This window comes from Prinia subflava, chromosome 4 (assembly GCF_021018805.1).
Source record: "Prinia subflava isolate CZ2003 ecotype Zambia chromosome 4, Cam_Psub_1.2, whole genome shotgun sequence".
In the NCBI taxonomy this organism is placed as follows: Eukaryota; Metazoa; Chordata; class Aves; order Passeriformes; family Cisticolidae; genus Prinia; species Prinia subflava.
The window spans coordinates 52,059,865-52,072,801 of NC_086250.1; the positions used below are offsets into that span (position 1 = coordinate 52,059,865).

The following is a 12,937-nucleotide window of genomic DNA, read 5'->3' on the forward strand; positions in this document are numbered from 1 at the left end:
TTTTTATTTCAGATTTTCTTTGGCTTTCTGCTTACAAGATGTCTCTATTCAGGCTCTAGAGTTTAAGTACTTAACACTGAATAAAAACAAAATAATCTTCCAGAAACAATCTTATTTTTACTACCATGTTGCCACATGAACTTGTCTGAGAATTCATTAAACACAGTTACCTATAGCAGGCATATTTCAGATACCCCAAAACATTTAGTATTGGATTTTACAAAACGTTAGACATATGGAAGTATCAAGATCATAAAAGTCAAGTAGAATTAAATAAATTTTGTGTCCTATCACTATCCCTCTGGAAAGCAATGTAGTGGGGATTTTGGTTGTTTGTTTTGGATTAGTTTGTTTGCTTACAGAACTGAAAGTAAAAAACCAATTTTTTAGACCAAACATTTCAAGAACTGAGCTTTTAAGTGGTGATCTGGAAATGTAGTGCCTTAATCCAAAACTTTAGGTATTCTACTTATTCAATAGCTCAAAATTAAAAGAGAATAAGCATAAATACCTACCTACCACCTGCCAGTTCTCAAAAGCTTGTTTTTAATGTACAAGACACAGAGAATAACTTAGGTCAACCCTCATTAGAAGGTCATTCTCACCACAAACATGCATGTCGTTTGCTTCTATGTACAGAGAGCACACTCAATAATTCATGAAACAAAACAGTTTTCTCGTTCACCTGTACTTTATGGCTTAATTTGCTCGGGTTGGGTACGGACGGTCAGAACGCGACTCGCAGGAGGCACCTCTGGAAGGTTTAGTTTCACCCATCAGGCGCCGCCGGAGAAGCACGAATATCTCCTCCACGGCAGGAATATCTCCTTGCCCGCTCCCTGCGCTCCTGTGCCCTTGGCACGGCGACTTCGAGCGCAACTCTAAAAACTTAAGCGACTTCCCCCCTGGTGACTGATGATCTCTAGACACAGGGTGTGTTTGGGGCAAGGCGCTGACACCCAGCGCTGCAGCAGCCGCCCGGGCAGCGCCGTGCCGGCCGGAGCCGCGGCCCCCTCAACCTGTTGCGGGCCGGAGCGCCGGGCGCGGCGAGCGGGACGGCCCGCGGGGGCGAGCGCACACGGCGGGGCAGGGCAGCGGGGAGGCGGGGGCTCACCTTCTGCTGCCGCCGGGCCATGTCCGTGGGCTGCTTGGCGTTGAAGGGGTGCGCGATGCACCTCGCGATGAACACGTAGAGCTGCAGCCGGAGCCGCTTCTCCCGCTCCTCTCGCTGCAGGCGCTCCTGCTCCTCCCGGCCCTCGCTCAGCACCGAAGGGCTGGGGCTGGCCGCCCGTGCCCCCCCGGCCTCCCTGCCCCGCGAGTCCCGGGGCGCCGGCGGCAGCGAGCGCGGCGAGCCGCCGCCCGCCGCCACCAGCACGTCCCGCCGCTCCTCTTCCAGCAGCTCATCGGACTCCTCCTCGCTGGAGGAAGGGTCCAGCATGGCTCTCGGCGGGCGCGCCCCGCGGCCGGGCACGGAGCGAGGCGGAGAGCGACGCGCACCTTTCCGGACACGTCGAGTTTACACACGGACTGTTTCCGACCGCCGGCGGCCGCCGGGCGGGAGCGGCGGGGCGGGGAGCAGAGGCGGGGTTTGGCAAAGGGGTCGAGCCTGGGTTGCCGTGGGAATTGCTCCGAGCGGCTCCCGGCGGAGCAGAGGCGGGCCTGGGGCCGGGCTAACATCTCCGCCCGCCCGGCGAGCGCGGCGGCCCGCGAGTGTCCGGGACGGGGCCGGGCGGGCTGCGCCGGGGCTGCCGTGACACCGCACCTGCCAGCGCACGGCTCGGCTCGGCTCGGCTCGGCTCGGCTGCCTGCTCCTACCCACGGGGACAGCCGCGGCCGAGGAGCCCTCAGCGGTGCTCGGGCCCTGCCGGCCCTGGCAGCGCTGCTGCGGCGCTCCCTGCCCCGGTCCCGGCCAGCGTGGGAGGCGCGCCCGCCGCTCGCCGGCCGGCTCGGACACACGGCGGGACTGCTTGCTGCAAGGGCAGAGCGAGGGCTGTGCTCGCCGCCGGCCCCGAGCCTCGCCGGCATCCTCTGCCAAGTATAGGTGGGGAACGAGGGGCATCCCAAATGGCCCCAGAAAAGGAAGCCACCGAAGCCGTGCGTTTCTGAGGTGGCGGATGGGCTGATGCTGAAGTGTACATTGCTCTCGAAGGTTACTTCTGTTGAGAGCTTGCAGCCACAAATAGGTAGTCCACATCTCTCTGAAATCGTTTTTCTGGACTATCTGCTGATCCAGACAGGTGCATAGTCTCCGTGGTTGTTGTCATAGTTAAGGCTGTGAGAACCATACAAAAGCCTACCATAGTTCTCACTAAAATGAAACAAGAAAGGCTTCACCATGGAAGAGCCGAATTTCTGGAGTCTAATCGGGGCCTCCTGGAAAGGCAGGCCGGGGGGAGGGACATCAGATTCCGTGTGGATCAACAAGTCCTTCTCTCATTCCCTACATACCCACAGGTGATGGGGCTGGTACCAGGGAGGACAAAGGAACTACTGAACAAAGAAGAATCACGGGCTAGGACGACAAAGGCTGGAGGTGTGGACAGAAACGCCATGACTGTATGCAGCTCTAAAACAATGGCAGCTGAGGCTGTGTCCACACTGTCCAGGCCCTGCTCATTAGCAATGGCAAGTTTTCAAAGCCCTGTATGAAAATAAACTCAGGCACCCAACCCGATTCTCACTGTATGAACTAAGCTGGGTTTAGAGTGGTGAAGGACTTTAGTCTGTCATCAATATTTTGAGGCGCCTGGTGCTGCAAATATAGGAAAGGACCTTTAAAGCTGTCAGTTCCCTCCCTAGAGAACCAACTCAGAAGGTGAAATTCCTCCTGCTGTGGGCAGCCACTATTAGCTAGATGGCAGCATTAGGCATTGAGAGTCTGAGTTCTTCTGCGTCTGGATCTGTACCAGGGGAATGAGGGGAACACTGAGGGAGAGTCGTGCTAACAAGCACACTGGCTTTCTTCACACTCTGGGAGCAAAGTGTAGCAGTCGTACAGAAAGAGGTGGGCTATTTTTATGGGTGACTTGTGTCCTTAACCTTAACTAACAGTAGAAGGCAAAAATCTATGGAAGTGCAGAAAAGTAGTCAGGGAAAAGCATAAATGTCAACCTATTGAACATCTCTTGTCACATTTCCTCAGCACAGTAATTGCTAAAGCCAATTTTTGTTGGACCACCATCATCAATCATGTGCTAGTGCTTGTGTCTCTATGGCAAGTAGTGGTAGTCCTGTAGCAGATAAGGGGTAGTTCCATAAAAAATATGGTTACTGTAAATGACTTTTTCACTAAGAGGAATACAATTTCCACTCAGATTTCTGGATGCCTTTTGCAAATACTTGTTCTCATTCTCATAGCAAATAAAAACAAAGTAACTCTACAAAAATCTTGCCACTAAAGATACGCAAAGCACAAAATGGGATATGAATTCTGTGAAACTTTAAAGCAGTCAGGTCCCAAACAGTTTTAAATCTAATGGCTCACTCCCATAGTGTCATCTCTGAACTACTACTGCATTAAGGCCAGGATGATCATGTTGTAATATATTAGATTACATCACTCTTCCTATTAGAAAAGATTGCTCCACTGGCTGCCTGAGCATTTATGGAGAGGAGATGTCTCTCTTACTTTTTTTCACACTTTGTATTAGAATTGTAAAGATGGGCAGGAGCTTTCTGAGCTCATCTAGTCCACCCGGTGGAGCAGTGTCACCTCAAGCAGATTGCCCAGGGCTGAGTCCAATTAGGTTTTGAACATCTGCAAGGATGGAGACTCCACAATCTCTCTGGGCAATTCATGCCCATTCTTGACTGGGAAAAAAAAAAAAAAAAAAAAGGCACTTTGTCCTTTGTCTAAGCAGAATTAATTTCCTGTATTTCATTTTGCGCCCATTACTTCTTATCCTTTCCAGGGCATCACTGAGAAGTGTCTTGCTCTGTGTTCTTTATTCACCTCCATCAGGTATTTATAAATTGATAAGATTCCCCTGAGCCTCCTCTTTTCCACATTAAACTATCTCAGCTTTCTCAGCCTCTCCACATAACTTACATGCTCCAAATCATTAATCACCTTCCTGACTTTTTTCTTGCTTCTTCATGTCCATGTTCCTCATGTATCATGGAGCCCAGCACTCTAGATGTGGCCTCTCCAGTGCTGAGGAGAGGAGAAAGATCATACCCTTGATCTGCTGGTGGCACTCATTCTAACGCAGCCCAGGATGCTGTTTGCCTTCCTTGCTTCAAGGGTGCATTGCTGGCTCATGTTCAGCATGGTGTCCAACAAAATTTAAATCTTTCTGAAAAGCTGCTTTCAGAAGCCAGCCCCCAGCCTGCACTGAGTCATGGAGGTTTTCATCCTTTAGGTGCAGGACTTCACAATTCCCTTTGCTGAGTTTCTTGAGATTCCTGTATGCCATTTTCTCCAGCTTGTTGAGTCACACAACCTGAGCAGTCACACAATTGTGTAGTGTATCAACTACTCATCCCAAGTTCATGGTGTGTGCAAACTGTCAGAGGGTGTGCTCTGTCCCATCATTAACGGAGGGGTTAAATGGTATTGATCACAGTATCAATCCCTGGGTACAGCACTACTGATGGGCTTTCAGGTGATCTTTGTGTCAGTGATCACCTGCCTAAACCTTTAGGCCAGGCAGCTTAGTGTTCCCACCTAGCTAGCCTGCACTTCATCAGTTTGTCTGTGAGAGTGCTGTGGGAAGAGGCAGTGTTGAAAGCCTGGTTTAAGTCAAGATAGACAACATCCACTGCTTTCTGCTCATCCACAAGTGAGTTGCTAAGTCATGGAAGCCTATCATGTTGCTCAAGCATAATTTCTCCCCCATAGACCCATGCTATGATGGCTATCCCATCAGTAGAAAATTTTGAATATGTTTGGAAACAGTTTCCAGAGTTATTTGTTCCATGATTTTCCCAGGAATCAAAGTGAGGTGACTGGTTTGTAGTTCTTTTATTCTTTATTCCTTTCTTCTAGTCATTACTGAAGATAGGGGTGCTATCTTTTGCTCCCTTTCACTACTTAAAACATCAGTGTCTTGCCTAGAGCTGCATGCAAAGGAGCTCTAGCAGTCAGCAAAAGTCTTATGCACTGCTTTCAGGCCTCAGCTTTTTTCCCCCCTTATCTCCTTTGGGGAAAGAGATGAAATTTAGAAACAATTTAGATTTTGTTTTCCATCAGACCAGGCTCAAAATAGAATGTTCTCAGCTTGGAATTGGGTACATTGGTAAAATGAATTGACAATATCTATCAGCATATCTAACAGCTTAGGATGAAAACTCTCACCTTCTGCAGCTACTTGGATCACAACCCTTTATTTGATCTTGTGTATTTCTGTTCTGGAAAGCTTCTCTTTTCTAATATTATTTGCATTTTTGCTTCCAATCTCATGTTGATTCTTGGTGCTACTTTTTATCTGGTACATTTAAATGTAGAGTATATTGTTCAAATATATATTTTAGACATTTCTGCAGAGCACAAAAGCTACCTTTCAGGAGCCCTTTTTGTACTTCACTGATAATGCTATCATCAAAAAATGGTGGTATCAGTCTTCTAGGAATCAGTCAGAACTTGTCCCGAATTCCTCAGATGCTTATGTTCAAATGCTCAGCTGGTTGAGTGCACATATATCAATGCATAATATTTATATTCAAATACTTAGAAACCTTAAAAAATCCAGCCACAGCAATGAAAAGTCAATCATTAGTTTTCATTAAGAAAATTTAACTAAAACTAAAAATTTTATTTTTATTTACTCTTCATTTTTTTTCCAACCTCAGCACAGATTTATATACAATCACACTCATTCAAGTGCATTTTTGCTGCCTAGATATATATTCTGCCTTACTTAGTTTGTAGAATATATTAGTCTAAACAAAATGGTGTTAAGAAGTGGATTGTTCTTTTTTATATGGCAGTGAAATGACGATATGATTGTTAGGGTTTGCTATTTAGGGGATAAAAGAAGCAATAAAATAGCTAGTGGGGAAAAAATCAGTTTTGAACTGATTTAGGATTTCTTCCCAAGGTATAAAAATTATAGCTATGTTTTCAAATCCTTCATTTGAGAAAACATTTGGCTAAAGTTAAGGCATATAAGAATGTATTTATGCTCAGTAACAATTTGCTAGTAGAGAATCAGTGCCTTGTAATTCACCTGTAACTATCTTTTGGTCATAACATTCATAATTATTTTGAGGCTCAGCAATGAGTTTTAGCTTCATGCCTAGCTACACTTCTTGTACTATTTTTCTCTAATGTTTTGGACTACCAAACCATGTGATTAAGCATTAATCTCACCTCATGTTATTTGTAAGCAGGTGATAGCCAAAGCCAGACATGACAGTGATGTTTCTAGGGTGCTTTCTAATTGGTTTTTCATGAGAATATACCATAGTGGTGGGTGAAGTACTGCTTCATCCTTTCCCTTACCCACTGTGCCCTCCTTTGTTCTCCATGAACTCGTGGAGAAAAACTGGAAAGCATGACAGGAAACTTCCTCAAAAGTACAAAACCTAAACGTAAAGTAGAAAAACATTCATTATTTAGGGGATTTCTTTTTTTAATGATAAGATGCTTAAGTTGAGCATGCGTTGTTTTTGTGTTCTTGCTTACTGCTTCTGAAGGCATTTGTTGACACTGTTGTACATTTGTATGTATGAGCTTTAAACACCTAATAAAGATGCTCTAGGGGCCTATGGTATTGTTAATGTGGATTTACAATCTGCTTGGAAGAATATAAGCTTGAAATTTCAAAAGAGCTTACATTCTTTTCAGATCTGTGTACAATAGATCTTCAGAAAAACAAATTTATCAGCATTCGTGTACTATTGCCACTGTAGTGCTCACCTCTATGGTATGAGAAGTTTGTGCATAACTGATACGTTTTCCAATCCTGCAGCTTTTCCATAAAAGACTAATTTAATCCTTTGTGAAGAGTTTGTGGGAGGTGGCTAAAAGTTCTGCTGGTTTCATTTCTGGAATATAATATAAATTCATGTCATTTCAGGAATGAAATGTCCAGAGGCATGTCAGATGATACCTCTCTATTAATTTCAGGTGTTCTATGCAGAGTCAAGTATTTGGATGGGAATTTGTAGAAAGAAATTGCTAGACATTGTGGTGTTGAACATACAAATAATGGATAATAGTAATGACTGACTTGCAAGGAACAGAGCTCCTCTTCAACTTTTGTTGACAAAATAGAGTTTTCCTTGAAAACCAGGCTTGCCACAGATTTACTTTGTGGTGGGTCCTCACTACAGCACATTACAGGTTGTGGGACTGTGCATAAATATTCAGACAGCTTCATTCTGTCTTTCTCTCTGCCTGAAAAGATGGGATTTATTTCTTTGGTCCTCTCAACCAAACAAGTAAGTTGTGGAGCATTCAGAGGCTTAGAAGATGGAGAAGTTGCAGTCTTGCAGCACCATCACACTGCTACTCTGCTTAAAAGTCTTTCTTGTTCATAACAAGTTGCATTTGCATACAATGTATTCTTCTTCTACTTAAACTCCTTTGCTCCACTGATGTGTACCAGAATTGCTGAGTTTGGGACAGCATTCCTCCCAAACTATTCCATTTGATCTGACTCTCTCTGAGTAATCATTAAACAAAATGGCTTTTATGCCCTGATATTTCTTTTTGGCATGTCAGAACTTGATGCCAGTGCTCATGATTTAGATAAGTCTCAGACAGGAGCATAGGGAGGATCAAAGAGCATCCACGTGCTTGATTCCTAACTAGCTTTCCTAGCCCTTAGGAGAAATTCCCATGGTCTCCTCAGTTCACAAATTCACAGAAAAACAGAATATGCTGTGTTGGAAGGGACCCACAAGGATCATCCAACCCTGGCCCTGCACAACACCACCCCCAGGAGTCACACCATGTGCCTGAGAGCATTGTGCAAAGGCTTCCTGAACTCTGGTAGGCTTGGTGCTGTGACCACTTCCCTGGAGAACCCATTCCAGTGTCCAAACACCCTCCATGTGAAGAATCTTTTTGTACTATCTGCCCCGAAAATCCACAGCTAAGTCCTCAGGAGCAGCTGACCAGCGTAAGTGATGGCAGGAATTTATTCATATAAAGAGAAAAACCTCGGGTAGATCCAAGTGCTTCCACACTTAGGTCCCAGGTTTTTAGCTCATGTTTAGTTCATGCATATGTATGTAATGCACAGAAACATATGAGAAAATGCTAATCATGTGCCCTGCTCTGACGTTTTGGTGGTACTGCATTACTCACAAGCTGTGTGGCAGCTATGTAAAGAGTAGGTTATCACTAAGAGGACATATTAAAATTTGTGTCACATCATGACAGTACTAAAAGCTATTCTATAAAATGGAGATTTTTGAATTAATTTGTTTCAGGGTAGCCTTGTGTCTGAAAGTTAGTGTTCTCTTCACTTTAAGCTCAAATACTTAAGGCAATTTGATTTTTACATGTGGTGTTGAAAAATTACACAAATATCTCCTTTAAAATCCTAAAAAAATATCCAAATTCATTTTTTTAAAGGAATGCTTCTATCTGGAAGAAACCTCTCTACCTCCAAACCTGCCTTATTGGCAAGGATGTTAGGACCATGTACACCACAGAGTCTATTGTCCCATTAGCTTGATAATGCCAGTGAAAATCTTAAAATTAGTCGTGTTATAGGTTAGTGAACTTCTGAATTAACAACATCAAGGAATGCACAGAGCCATTATGGCATAGCCATAATACATCCATACTTTCAGGTGGCTGTTATCATTAACACACAGGTATCATTACCAGGGACTGTTACTGCTTTCTAAAATACCTGGTTTCTTAGCAAGCCCAGATGACACAGGACTCACTGTTGTGAGTGCTGTGGAGTCTTTCCAGCAACACAGTGCATTGTGGTACCCTTTATAGGACATGCTGCACTTGTGATGTCACCAGATGCAGCTAGTGAGTTCCATGGAATCCTCTGGAATCTCCAGAGGAATATGCTTGCTTAAGCCCTTTTTGGTTCTAAAAACAATAATAGAAAGTAGACTTGGAAAGGAACTTAAGAAGTAAGTAAGTAAGGGATTGTATTTCTGCTCCAAAATAAGATCTGCTACACCTAAGTAATTTGTGACTGATGCTTGTCTAACCTTTGCTTAGTACCTTGTAGAATTTAATTTTCCTAGGCAAATCATGCCAACATTGAACTTTTTCAATTCATAGAACTTGTCTTAATGTCACCCCAAGCCTCCCATTCTCGAAACTTGTGTCATGCAGCCTAGCCTGTGTTATTGATTTTCCAAAGATCCCAACCTCTGTCCCTCCTCACCCTGCACTGTGTTTACTCAACTCCTGGGCATGCAGGAGGACAAAAACACTTTGACTCCGCTCCCTTTCCTGTTGGAGCTGTTCTGCTCAGTCAAGACAAGGGTGGACCTTAAGAACTCTCCCTGTGTAGGAGGGAAAGACCCTGAGAGGAATCTGTCTGGTGCAAAATGGGTTCATCTGAAAAAATACAACGTGGTGTCCATCTTTTTATGCTGAAGGGAACAGGCACTTTCAAAGGGATCATGATCTGGTTCTCCACTTGATACCTGGGCAAGGAGAAGGAAGCACAGGATGCATTTTCAGGGAGGCAAGTCATCCAAGCTCCATGCCCCTTCCAGGAAGCACTGCAGGGCAGGATCCTGGTCAGAACTTGTGGCACTTTTTGGGCCGGAGCAGAGGAAACCAAACACCTCATTTTTCTTCTCCCTTCAGCATTGCCGTGGAGCTTGGTTCCAGTCCTGTGAAGAGGACAACAGAAACAAGAGGAGGCAATGACTGGGAGATACTGTGAGCAAGAGAAAGAGCAGGAGTTTTCAGCCTCTTGCCAGTAATGAGCTCAGAGTCACTAAAATCTATACCATTTCCATGAGCAATTTAAACATATTAGTCTCACCTGTCTGCAGCAAACATGGAAAACCATTTCTTCTTTCCCTATTTATAAAAGTGGTGGGGTTTTTTTGTGTGGGGATTTGGGGATTTTGTTTGGTTGGTTGGTTTTTTGGGGGGTTTTTTGTGGGTTTTTGTGGGGGTTTTTTTTGTTGTTGTTGTTGGTGGTGGTTTTGGGGGTTTTTTGGGGGGGGTTGTGGGGTTGTTTGTTTGTTTGTTTATTTGTTTTGTGTGTGTGTGTGTTTTTTAATAAAAAGGAAATATCTACCACCTGCTCAGCTTTCTGTGGGCTACATGACCCCTTAGTCTTCCTGCATGGGCAATGGATACACTCAAAGTACACTTTTCCCAAACTGGCAATGTCAGAGGTAAGCCAGTTTTACCACATCATGCTGAACAGATAAAATTTATGAGATTACATATAATTGTCCCTTTAATATTTCCAGTGGCAGAGCTGCAGAGCTACCTCATTTTCCTAACACTATGAACTGAGCAGCCACCAGTGTCATTCTGTCAGAAATGTGGCCCTGCTCTAGTCAAAGCAGGGTTTGGTGCAGTGATATTGCCAGTGAGAACAGCTCTGTGATTGTGAAAGGTGCAGGGGTGAGGAGCAGAGAGGGATAACAGGGATGCAGAAGGGGCTCAGCCTTTCTAATTCTTTCTACTCTCACTATGCAAATCTGCAGTTTTGCATATCATCTACTTTAAAATATTTTAAGTGTATTATTATCCTGATAATTTTGTTTCCTGGCTGTGCTCAGGTCCCTGGCAGTGTACATAATTAGTCTAAATTATCCAAAAATGCAGTTTGTTTGGACTCTTACCAGGAATTGGACCTATGACTGAATATCATGATGGGTGACTGCCTGCATTGTTTAGGAGAATTATTTCTTGTTTGTTCTGAACTCTGGAATTCAGTCTCAGTCTAGTCACTTAAAACGAATTTTTCTTCCTTTAAGGTGGGTGTTGGAGTTCCGGTGGACTGACAATGTCATTTTTGTATCTTTCATTTCATTTGTTGTGGAAATGACCTGTCATTTAACATGCCCCTATTCTGCACTGCGCTGACAGATGAGTTCAGAATCATCCTTCTGGAAAAGAAAATAGATTAACTTTAAACAATCAGGCCCTAATGTTTAGAACAACAGTCAGAGTCAGTGTTTGTTTTCTCAGATTGTGGACAATGAAATAAATGGTACAGAGGGTCATTAACTCAGTGATTCATGTAAAGAAAATACTCCTAGGTGGCAAAGCAAGATCAACTGTTCAATCAAACCATTCTAAAAGGATGATGAGACTGTATGGAAATTTCTTCAAGGGTTTGAAATTATATCAAGGGAACCTTGTGATTCTGACCATATCTTTCCACTGCATGTTAGGAAACCACCTTGATTCAAACCCTTATGCAGTTGTAGATGTGGTAATTTTCTGTTTGGTGATGGAGAGAGTGTTTGAACACATTGTCAGACATTTCACAGCATATGGTCAAAACAAAAAGAATCCCTCTTCTCAGGGTTGAAATCTGCATTTTCAAGTGCTCAGACAGTCATCATCTGTTCAGATACTTTTGTATGAATTTGAATTTGATATATCTCCCAGAAGAATTCCTTGCAAACAACTTACATATTTTGTTGCACAGAATCAAGATAGAGGCAGCTGCACCAAGTATACCCAAGGGCTGTGCTCTGGAAAGGGCAAAAAGCTTGTCACTGTGATTATGACCCTTTGAAAAGCTTTCTGATCATACCAGTTGTCCTTGTTTTGTAAATCTTGAGAAGTTAGGACTTGATTCAAAGTCCACTGCTGACAGAAATAGCCCCTTTTTTCTCTTCAGTGAACTTTTCGCCATTTGTTTTTCAAAGGCTCTTAAACTCTGCCTTGCCTTTGAACTTCAAGGAAGTTGCTAGTTGGATATTCCAGAATATAGTCATTTTTAATCCAGTGATAAGAGAAGTCTTGTTAGTGTCTGTATTTATCCTTTAAAAGACCTTCTTATAGCCTTTCTGAAGGGGAATATTTTTAGACCTAGCAAGCTGGAAACATTTCTTAATCACTTTTTTTTTAAAATTACTATTCTTTGGCTAGATTTGGATAAAATATTTCTTTAAGTTTATTTTGAACCAGCACAATAATTTAAACCACATAAATGGAAGTGACAAGGCACTCTTTTCTCTCCATCATCATTTGAAAATGTTCTGCCTTCTCATGCTCTCAGCCTCTTGGTCTTCTAACAGAATGCCTTGGGTTAGCTGAAGCTGAGATTTCAATCTAGTTGCTTTAGTACAGTTTCAGTGCAATTTTAATACAGTTCAGTTCATTATTCTCACAGGTGACCTTTTTCCAGGAAATTTTTGGTTAAAACGTGAAGTTGCATTGTCCACGTCATTTGCTACAATCTTAACAGCATCTGGGTATTTTCAAATTAATCACCTGCAGTTAATATATTGAGAATTCAGCTTTCATATTCCCCCACCTCCTCCCAAAACCCCCTGTCCTTCTGCCTGTGGAGGGAAGTGGTTGTGCTCCAATGCCTTGTCATAGTTAAAAAGAGTGCAATGTGGGTCTGGCTTTGTCCAGATCTGGTGACTTCAAAGGCAATATGATGATTTGGAATCCTGGACTCTCAAGAATTTGAGCTTGGTACTGCTGCCTTTGCTGTATGCATCTTTTTATAATGTCACATTGGCTCTTCAGCCTTTTATCATCTTCTGTCATCTGGTGACTCTGTCAGGGAGGCTGTCATAAAATCATTAAAAAATCAAGACAGGTAAGACTTCGATTTGATTTGAATGAAGCCCTGACATGATTTTTCTGAAACTACCAAATTTCTGCCTAGTAGTAGCTGAAAGGAGTGCTGGAGACCTTTGCCAGATAAGTAATTCTTGCATTTGCATCTAAAGTAGGAACATATTTATAGAATCAAACAATATGCTTAATTGGAAGGGACTCATGAAGATCAAATCCAACTCCTTGCCCTGCATGGGACACCTCATGGGCAATTCTAATATTTTATAATTTTTTTCAACT

At 43.4% G+C, this 12,937-nt stretch overlaps 1 protein-coding gene across 3 annotated transcripts in view; it reads right to left on the reverse strand.

The window, feature by feature from the left end:
* CADPS2 (calcium dependent secretion activator 2) overlaps nt 1–1,487 on the reverse strand; it is a 288,930-nt gene extending 287,443 nt beyond the window's left edge. For all 3 annotated transcript variants that reach the window (XR_010080295.1, XM_063396763.1, XM_063396762.1), the window contains exon 1: nt 1,115–1,487. Coding sequence is in view for 2 of the 3 variants with exons in the window: in XM_063396763.1 (XP_063252833.1) it covers nt 1,115–1,438 (324 nt within the window). In the remaining variant the exon portion in view is untranslated. The remainder of the gene's footprint in view (nt 1–1,114) is intronic.
* Between the last annotated feature and the right edge of the window lie 11,450 nt (nt 1,488–12,937).